Here is a 10,295-nt window from a genome sequence, read left to right as displayed (position 1 = left end):
AGTTTCTATGTACTTAAGATTTAAAATGTTTTGTTAATATTAGGCTACACTCAGTACTTGAGTTGAGGGGGGATAAGGGGGGATGCAGGGTCCGACGTTAAGGGTTTTTCCAACTTGCCCTGCCGAGCAAGTACTTCTCAAATCTACTTGCCCCATCTAAATTCTTACTTGCCCTGCCTAAGCAGCACACTGTAACTGGGCCCTCCGAGGACAGAAACAGAAGAGGAAATACATGATTACAGGCCTGGAATTAAGTCATTTTTAGGGCAAGGCCACTTTAGCCTTTGATAAATACAAATTTATTGGGGCACCAAGGCCAAAACCAATGGAGCAATAACAATATTTGTTAACTACATTGAATGAAGACAAAACAATATATGTGTTGAAAAACAGTACTGAGTTTATTAAAACTGGGTGTGCATGACTGGGGATATATCTCGTTTCTTGTTTTGATTCATGTCCCTTATTTTTTAAGTCTTTGAAATCTCTTTATTCTGTTGTTATCTCCTAGTCATTAAGAAATTATTATTAGAAGATTCTTTATTGTCCTTTCTCAGCACATTACATACATTGAAATGAAATTTGACCTCTGCATTTGACCCATACTACTGTATACACTGGGAGCAGTGGGCAGCCGCAGTGCAGCATCCAGGGACCAACTCCAGTTCTTTTGCCAATGCCAGTGGTCAGGGTCACTGACAGGAGTATTTACCTAACATAATGTTACAGACTGGCTTGAAAACCAACGGGACCCAAGTTGCAGGAAACAGGCGGAGTGAAAGTTCTTAACAGTTTATTACAAAAATGCCGCTTGACACAATAAACGGCTTAACAGTTTATTACAAAAATGCCGCTTGACACAATAAACGGCAGCAAGCCGCTAAATACAAAAAAACAGCTGCAGGGAGAAAACAGCTGGTGGTGGCTGGAGGCGAGGGCTCCGGAGAACGAAAGGCGGCGAGGCAACACACTACAAAAAACAGAGACAAAAGCACAAGTCAGTGGGCTTGGTCCACGAGAGAAAAAGGCAAAAATACTCACAAGATGACAAAAGGCTCTAACGAGAGATGCACTACCAAACGAGATGGAATTATCTGGCACAGAAGTGGAGTCATCACCAGGCTAATATGGAGGGTTGATTAGTGGCGATGGAAACCAGGTGTGCCTCGCTGCCCGTGGTGGAAATGTAGGTCAGCCCCGCCTCCTCCACACACCAGCCCTGCAGGTTCAAGAAGAACAGGAAAACACAGAACAAACACCCAAGCTGCCACCAAAACATGCATCAAAAGCAGGTCATAACAGTACCCCCCCTCTAACGGACGCCACCTGGCGTCCTACCAGGCTTGTTGGGAAACCTTTCATAAAAATCAGACAATAAGTGAGTGCCCAAAATCAGAGACTTGGACAACCAGGAGTGCTCCTCGGGGCCGTATCCCTCCCAGTCACAAGGTACTGGTAACCTCGGCCACGCCTGCGGACATCCAAAATGTGGTTGACAGTGTATGCCGGGTGACCATCAATGAGACGGGGGGGGGGGATCAGCGGGAGGTTGTAGGAGACTGTCAACCACCGGTTTCAGGAGCGAGACGTGGAACACGGGGTGAACCTTGAGAGCTGCTGGAAGCTTCACTCAGACGGCACTGGGATTGATGACCCGCTGCAACGGGTAGGGTCCGATGAACCTGGGGGCCATTTTTCTGGAATCCGTCTGGAGAGGGAGGTCCCGTGACGACAACCAAACCTGTTGCCCGACCTTGTATTCTGGAGCCGGTGTGCGATGACGATGTGCAATCCGCCGGTTCCGGACCGCCATCCTCTCCAGAGCGGCTCTGGCTTCCCACCAGACTTGGCGAGCTCGATGGAACTGGGCCAGGACCGAAGGGACAGCAACCTCCAGTTCCTGGCTGGGGAATAAGGGAGGCTGAAAACCGTGGGTCACCATGAAAGGCGACATACCTGTCGCAGAGCTGACCATGGAGTTGTGGGAATATTCTCTGTAGCTGCTTACGTGTAGCAGGAACCGGCCACTCCTCCACTGCTTTAATTTTAGCAGGGTCTGGTCTGAGCTGCCCCATCTCCACCACGTAACCTAGAAAGTTGACAGAGGAAACGTGAAATTCACATTTTTCAGCTTTTACAAACAGTTTGTTGTCCAAGAGTCTTTTGAGGACCTCCCGGACATGGTTAACATGTTCTTCAGGAGTGCGTGAGAAAATCAAAATGTCGTCGAGATACACAAACACAGTTTTGTTTAACAGATCTCTCAAAACATCATTCACCAGAGCCTGAAAAACTGCAGGTGCATTGGTTAAGCCAAAAGGCATGACTAAGTACTCAAAATGTCCTAGATGTGTATTGAAGGCAGTTTTCCACTCGTCACCCTCTCTGATTCTGAGCAGATGATATGCATTTCTTAAGTCCAGTTTTGAGAAAATGGTCGCTTCATGGAGAGGACCAAAAGCTGAGTCTATGAGGGGGAGCGGATATTTGTTTTTCACAGTGACCTCGTTCAAACCTGAGTAGTCGATACAGGGGCGTAGGGTCTTGTCCTTTTTCTCCACAAAGAAAAAACCTGCCCCCACCAGAGATGAAGAGGAGCGGATGAGACCTGCGGCTAGAGAGTCGTTAATATACTTCACCATGGATTCTTTTTCAGGTTGGGAAGTGTTGTATAGTCTCCTTGTGGGGAGAGGTGCACCTGGAAGCAAGTCAATGCCACAGTCATAAGGTCGGTGTGGAGGGAGCGACATAGCTCGGTCCTTACTAAACGCTTCCCGCAGGTCATGATATTCACTGGGGACAGAGGTCAAATCAATTTTCTCTAGTTCACTAAAACCAATGGGGTTTTTCTCTGGAATAGCGGAGTGTAGGCAGTGAGCGTGGCAGTAACTACTCCAACTACAAATGGTAGCCGTAGCCCAGTCTATGTGTGGGTTGTGCAATTTTAGCCAAGGTATCCCGAGCACAACGGGAATCAGAGGAGAGGACGTTACATTCAGCACTAGGTATTCATGGTAGTTACCAGAAAAGGTGAGCTTTATGAGTTCAGTCTTGTGAGTAATAACCTCCAGTAGTTTGCCGTCAATAGCCCGGACCTCTCTAGGCGAATTTAGTTTTATCAATGGAAGGTTATTGCGTGTAACAAAGTCTGAGTCTATGAGGTTGTCGTCTGCCCCCGAGTCCACCAAAATCTGCACGGGAGTAGTCAGCTGAGCGTAGTGCAACATACCCTTTACTTGTAGTCTGCCTGGAGAGGTGGTAGATGTGGTAGTTTGGCTCACCAGCGCCCCCTCGCCTACTGATGAGCCCGGTCTTTTGGCACCTCTGGACACTGAGCCAAGAAATGGCCCTCCCCACCGCAGTAGATGCAGAGCTGGTTGCGCCGATGCTGCTGTCTCTCTGCCGGGGTCAGCCGAGCCCATCCCAACTGCATCGGCTCTTCTTCGGAACCGGGGACCAAGGCGCCGGGGCGAGAAGTGTTAGGGGTCGACAGAGGCGAGGAGGAAATGGGTCTGTCGGAGGCAGGACTGAGTGGGGTGGAGGTGAAAGCACGGGGCCTCTGCCTATCTAATCTCTCCCTGTGTCTTTCCCTCAGTCTGTTATCTAACTGAATGGCTAAATCAACAAGCTCATTTAAGGACGCTGTTTCGTCTCGCACCGCCAATTCGTCTTTAACCTCCCCCGATAATCCCTTATGAAAAAGAGCTTGTAAAGCCGAATCATTCCACCCGCTTTCTACTGCGAGTATGTGGAAAGAAACGGCGTACTGGGAGACTGACTGGTTGCCCTGTCGTAAATCTAACAATTTTCCCATTGCTTCCCTCCCTTTAACGGGATGATCAAGAACTTTTTTAATTTCTTCAGCAAAACAAGCGTAATTTGAACAAATGTCTTGGCGTTGGCCGGAGATTGCTAAGGCCCAAGCTGCGGCCTGTCCCGAAAGCAAACTCATAACAAATGCTATTTTTGAAGGATGAGTGGCATAGGTTACAGGTTGCTGACTAAAAACTAAGGAGCACTGGTGTAAAAACTGAGCACATGTCCCTAAGTTTCCTTCATACCTGGCAGGTGAGCACATGTCCCTAAGTTTCCTTCATACCTGGCAGGGATGGGGATGTATGGTTCTCGGGGCTGGACCCGCCGATCTGTGTGACGCTGTCTGTAAACTGGTGCATATGGTCCAAAATCTGCTTCAGCATGGCGTCATGGTTGCCGACCATGGCTCCCTATGTAGCGAGTGCATTTCTCAAACGCTCTGTCTCTGCTGGGTCCATTTCTTTTGGCCAGATAATTCTGTTACGGACTGGCTTGAAAACCAACGGGACCCAAGTTGCAGGAAACAGGCGGAGTGAAAGTTCTTAACAGTTTATTACAAAAATGCCGCTTGACACAATAAACGGCAGCAAGCCGCTAAATACAAAAAAACAGCTGCAGGGAGAAAACAGCTGGTGGTGGCTGGAGGCGAGGGCTCCGGAGAACGAAAGGCGGCGAGGCAACACACTACAAAAAACAGAGACAAAAGCACAAGTCAGTGGGCTTGGTCCACGAGAGAAAAAGGCAAAAATACTCACAAGATGACAAAAGGCTCTAACGAGAGATGCACTACCAAACGAGATGGAATTATCTGGCACAGAAGTGGAGTCATCACCAGGCTAATATGGAGGGTTGATTAGTGGCGATGGAAACCAGGTGTGCCTCGCTGCCCGTGGTGGAAATGTAGGTCAGCCCCGCCTCCTCCACACACCAGCCCTGCAGGTTCAAGAAGAACAGGAAAACACAGAACAAACACCCAAGCTGCCACCAAAACATGCATCAAAAGCAGGTCATAACAGTACCCCCCCTCTAACGGACGCCACCTGGCGTCCTACCAGGCTTGTTGGGAAACCTTTCATAAAAATCAGACAATAAGTGAGTGCCCAAAATCAGAGACTTGGACAACCAGGAGTGCTCCTCGGGGCCGTATCCCTCCCAGTCACAAGGTACTGGTAACCTCGGCCACGCCTGCGGACATCCAAAATGTGGTTGACAGTGTATGCCGGGTGACCATCAATGAGACGGGGGGGGGGGATCAGCGGGAGGTTGTAGGAGACTGTCAACCACCGGTTTCAGGAGCGAGACGTGGAACACGGGGTGAACCTTGAGAGCTGCTGGAAGCTTCACTCAGACGGCACTGGGATTGATGACCCGCTGCAACGGGTAGGGTCCGATGAACCTGGGGGCCATTTTTCTGGAATCCGTCTGGAGAGATGATGAGAGATGCACTACCAAACGAGACGGAATTATCTGGCACAGAAGTGGAGTCATCACCAGGCTAATATGGAGGGTTGATTAGTGGCGATGGAAACCAGGTGTGCCTCGCCGCCCGTGGTGGAAATGTAGGTCAGGTCCTCCACACACCAGCCCTGCAGGTCCAAGAAGAACAGGAAAACACAGAACAAACACCCGAGCTGCCACCAAAACATGCATCAAAAGCAGGTCATAACACATAGCCTACATATCTTTAATTATATAATTATTTATATGTCTCTATGTATATTTTTACATAAATCCCCAATATTTAATTTGCCTTTAAAAAAATCCTCTTCCTTCATTCAGTTTGACAATATTTATTGTATTGTATATGTATTAATTCTCTTCAGGATCTTGTATGTTCTTTAATGTGTGTTCAATTTATTAAAAGAAAAAAACAAAAAAACGTTTTGGTGAAACCTGCAGCAAAGTGAACCCTCTTCCTAAGAGAGGATCTTTGCCTCCCAGTTTGTTCCTGGCGACAGAGCAGAGTGAACCGTCTTTCTTCTCAGAGGGTCTTTGTCCCATGAGAGCAGGCAGCATGCTGTTCTTATCTATCGCTCTGCTCTCCGTGTTTACCTTTGGTTTTATGCATATCGAGTAAAATACTGTGGGCGAGGCCACGCGTGCAAAGATATTTTTATATAGTATCTCAGCAAGCTGCGCCGTGGATGTTATGCCTGTGCCCTATAGAGGGCGACCGAACGACGCATAGTGCATCTAAATTCACACTTGTTCTTCTCTATGGATTTTCTCCGCAACCATGCAGCGTAGTGAGAAGCCCTATCACGTGAAACAGCAGAACCGCAGCTTTCTGACAAGACCAAGCACTTGTCGGTTGTCCAATGTTTTCACAGCGAAAAAATGTATGAAATTACACTAAAATGATGTGTAACAAAGCTTTCATACAGCTTTGCACACACATTACTCTTGGATGGATTACTCGCGAATGCAGGGTCGCACAGTATGGCCACGCATACCACATGAAAGCGCAGGACCAGAGCTTTCCAATGATACCACACACATCTTTGTGCTGTCATCCCATCACCCTAAAAATACAGATCAATTGACTACAAAATAAAAACCTGACGAATTTCTTTACAATCCATTATACAGATCTTGTTATCAGTCACTTCATATAGTGAGGAATAATATTATTACTATTTTTCTGTTATCTAAGATGTAAATATTGCATGTTTCCTTCAAATAAAACACATTTTTGACTTGTGAATGAGTCAATGGAATTTCTTGCAATAATGAAAAAACACTGGCACAAACCACATGTTTTGGAAAACTGCCAGATTCCAGAGAGTCTCCCCTCTTCATATATGGCAGAATATGTCAACTCCCAACTTGCTATGGTGAGATACATGTATAAATGTGAGAATTTAGTAAAACAGATTTTATTTTTTTTTCATTGATATAAAAATTAATATTAAATACAGGCACATAGAAGGACATGTGGTGATGACAAATCTGGATAGCCCAGATTGTCCTGAAAAACAAAACAAAAAAACAAGATATAGCATGTGGATGTAGCCTTTATAATGACTGTGATATGAGCTTAAAAGTAAAGGCAGGAAAAATACCCCAAAAGGCCTAGGGCCCATAGGGTTAAACAGTGATATTAAAAGGAAGGTGAGAAATTATTTTCAGCCCCAAAACTACAATATTTGTATTTGTATCAATAAAGATCAACATTTTTCCCAATTTCTATTTCATTTTTTCATGAAGGGGTTCTTGTTTAATTTATATGATTTAATTAATCACAATTAAAAATTAACCCTTAGATACCAGTTTTGATCATATGCCACTAACTGCTTTTTTGAGAAATACACTATAATTCAATATTCTAAAAGCAAAATTGAAGATGCGGACAACACTTTGCTGATTGCAGTACTCTGTCTCTGTATCACCTAGAGTGTTTCTAACACTTTCACAAGAAACTTCAGGGAGTTTCCTTTCTGGCAAGACCTCATGCATGCATGTAGTCAGAGCGGTTCAGAGGCTACAGTCATTTGAATTTGGGTATTTTTTAGGCGTTTTCGCCACAAAATAGGGGTGGAGTTTGGGTTGGGAATCTCTCTGTGATAGACGATTCGATACGTATCTAGATACACGGGTTACGATACGATTAAAAAACGATATATTTTTAATACAGAACGATTCGATATGATTCGATACAGTGTAGGAACGATACGATTCGATACGATTCTATGGCTAACATTTGTTGATGTAGACATNACATTCTTACAGTATTTTCAAAATTGTAAAAGACCACATCCCCAAGCATTGTTGCTGTATGGCACTGGCAAAAATAAAATAAAAAGACAAACAACAACAAAATCCCATGTTGTCATACGAAACCCTACCATCTATAGAAGGGGAGAGGATGCTGGCGCTGTCTGTTCGCTGCTTCTCCCCTCAAGCTTCAAGTTTTTTAGTTTTAAGTTTTAAGTCTTGAGCAATACTGACCACTCTTGCCACCAATTTTCTGTGAGCGATTCATCGGTGGAAATGCCATGTTGATGCACGGATCTTACCGACTTGGGCGATTTCTCTATCCATCCTGCGGCTGGTAGCAAGTGTCAACGAGCAGGTATCAGTGGTTAGCAGAACAGCTAACCGGCCTCGGCACTCTCAATCCTGCCCGTATCTCCTGCTCTTGGCTCCCTGGACGCCCGACACGCTTCATGCGCTCCGGTCTCGACTTCACCGGCCATGTCCCTGATGTACCATCTGTGCAGAGTGATTCGCCCCCGAGTGTTTCTCCTCCTGTGCGTGCTACCTCTGTGGCTGACGGTTAACAACAGACGCGGAGCCCAAACGCCCGGCAAAATTAACTTCTCTGCTGCCCAACTGATGAAGCTAAACAACCACAATACTCCTGCCTGTATGTCGGTCATAAAAGAACTTGGTCTCCTACGTCGGCCCCGGTACATCCACAGAAGCTCTCGAAGAAAGTTTGTTTTCTCCCGGTCTGATAACGCCATTCCCTCCGTCTGGTCAGCTGTGCGCCCTGTCGCATCTCTCCCTCGTCATCAGAGCGCTGTCACTCCATGGATTATTGGGATTAGTAGCAGTGACGCTGGAGTGGCTGCAACAGCGCCACGCATGGACACAGTCAGTAAGCGCGGGGTGAATTTCAGTCTACTTAAACGAGTACAGAGACTCACTACTTCATCCAACATTAAAATTGAACTTTTTAATGTCCAATCCCTCACAAATAAATCATGCCTCATACATGATCACATACGGGACAAGTGTTTGGATATAATGTGCCTAACAGAAACCTGGCATCAACCAGATGTATTTTCTGTTTTAAATGAGACCTGTCCTCCTGGCTACTGTTACCTCCAACAAGCCCGCAGCTCTGGTCGTGGTGGTGGCTTGGCTGTCATCTACCGCAATCACTTGGTCCTGTCTCCCCTGCCTCTCCCTGAACTGTCCTCTTTTGAATGTCTTGCATTCAATAGCAAGCATCCTCTCCCCATGACTGTTCTTTTAATCTACCGTCCACCTAAACCAAATCCACGTTTCATCCCAGAGATGTACAATCTTCTTTCCACCTTCTGTTCAACTTCCCCCAACATCATAATTCTTGGAGATTTTAACATCCATGTCAACACCCCCTCCTGCCACCTTGCCTCCGAGTTCCTACAGCTACTGGACTGTTTAAACCTCAGGCAACATGTAGACTCTCCCACACACATCAAGGGGAACATCTTGGATCTTGTTATCACTGACTCTGCCCCTGTAAGTGCACCTTCTGTGTATGATATGGGTGTGCCTGACCATAAGGTAATCTCTGTGGAGTTACATTTTCTGTCATCACATATCAAGCCCAAACGTGAAATATGTTTCAGAAACCTGAAAAACACTGACACAAAAAAATTGGCATCTGACCTCAAACACCTCCACCTTGTGCCTATGTCATCAGTCACTGAAACAGTGGACTTCTACAATACAACTCTGAGAAAAATTCTGGATTTCCATGCACCCATCAAAGTCAGGACAGCAACATTCTCCTGCTCTGCTCCCTGGTATACAAGTGAGCTGCGGAAAATGAAGGCAGCTGGACGTGCCCTTGAGCGCCGATACAAGGCTTCTGGACTTACTGTCCACAAGCTGGCGTATCGGGACCACCAAAAGACTTACTCCAAGTCCCTCAAAGACGCTCGGTCACAGTTCTACTCTAACATCATCCAAAGCAGTCCTGGAAACTCCAAGCAATTGTTCTCCACTATAAGCCACCTCCTTCAACCTCAAAACCCTCCACTTACAGGAATTACACAAGATCACTGTAATAACTTCATGGACTTTTTTACAACCAAAATTGATACTATTCGCTCATCCCTGTCCGTTCCTTCCCCCTTGTCTGTTCCAGCTGTCAACCCTCAGACTGGTGTCACGTCACCCCTCTGCTCCTTTCCAGAAATCACTCAACTTGAGGTGCAAGACATCATTAAAGGGATGAAACCCTCCACTTGTGCCCTCGACCCCTTTCCCACTGCCCTGGTGATAGCGCACAGCTCTGCCCTCTGTCCTCTGATTACCACAGTTATAAACCAATCTCTTCAGACTGGCCATATACCATCAGCACTAAAAACAGCCATTATCAAACCACTTCTCAAGAAACCCACCCTTGACCCTCAGGTACTTGCAAACTACAGGCCCATATCCAATTTGCCATTTCTCTCCAAACTTCTAGAGAAAGTAGTTGCCGGCCACCTACAGGATCACCTCCAACACAACAACATCTTTGAAAAGTTTCAATCTGGCTTCCGCTCCGCCCACAGCACGGAAACAGCTTTACTGAAAGTTACAAATGATCTGCTGATGACTGCTGATTCTGGTTCACCATCCCTCCTCATCCTCCTCGACCTATCTGCAGCATTTGATACGGTCGACCATCACATACTGCTCCAGCATCTACATGACTCTGTTGGCCTCAGAGGCACAGCATTGAGCCGGTTTGAGTCCTACCTCACTGGCAGGTCAGAATA

At 46.3% G+C, this 10,295-nt stretch overlaps 1 protein-coding gene across 4 annotated transcripts; it reads right to left on the bottom strand.

Moving 5' to 3' along the window:
- Nucleotides 1–836: 836 nt before the first annotated feature.
- Nucleotides 837–3,422, bottom strand: LOC126387065 (uncharacterized). Of its 4 annotated transcripts, none has more exons than XM_050039625.1 (4): nucleotides 3,230–3,422; nucleotides 2,009–2,089; nucleotides 1,077–1,904; nucleotides 837–970 (listed from the first exon to the last, which is right to left on the bottom strand). In XM_050039625.1, the coding sequence occupies exons 1-3, from the start codon at nucleotides 3,420–3,422 to the stop codon at nucleotides 1,627–1,629; spliced, it is 552 nt and encodes a 183-aa protein (XP_049895582.1). In that variant the 3' UTR covers nucleotides 837–970; nucleotides 1,077–1,626. The 4 variants fall into 4 exon arrangements, with proteins under 4 accessions (XP_049895582.1, XP_049895581.1, XP_049895578.1 ...); XM_050039624.1 differs by having other exon boundaries at nucleotides 1,077–1,900; XM_050039621.1 differs by having other exon boundaries at nucleotides 1,077–2,089.
- Nucleotides 3,423–10,295: the final 6,873 nt, after the last annotated feature.

The sequence above is a fragment of the Epinephelus moara genome, unplaced genomic scaffold (genome assembly GCF_006386435.1).
Source record: "Epinephelus moara isolate mb unplaced genomic scaffold, YSFRI_EMoa_1.0 scaffold1810, whole genome shotgun sequence".
NCBI lineage: Eukaryota > Metazoa > Chordata > Actinopteri > Perciformes > Serranidae > Epinephelus > Epinephelus moara.
The sequence above is the reverse complement of the archived record's forward strand: the minus strand, read 5'-3'. Positions and strand labels throughout refer to the sequence as shown.

Bases quoted from the DNA above. Each gene is read 5' to 3' on its own strand.
- LOC126387065 (XM_050039621.1), bottom strand. From the start codon at position 3,422: ATGGGCTCGGCTGACCCCGGCAGAGAGACAGCAGCATCGGCGCAACCA. The intron at 2,090-3,229 runs GTATGTTGCACT...TCAACTTTCTAG, and splicing joins AGGCAGACTACAAGTAAAGG to GTTACGTGGTGGAGATGGGG.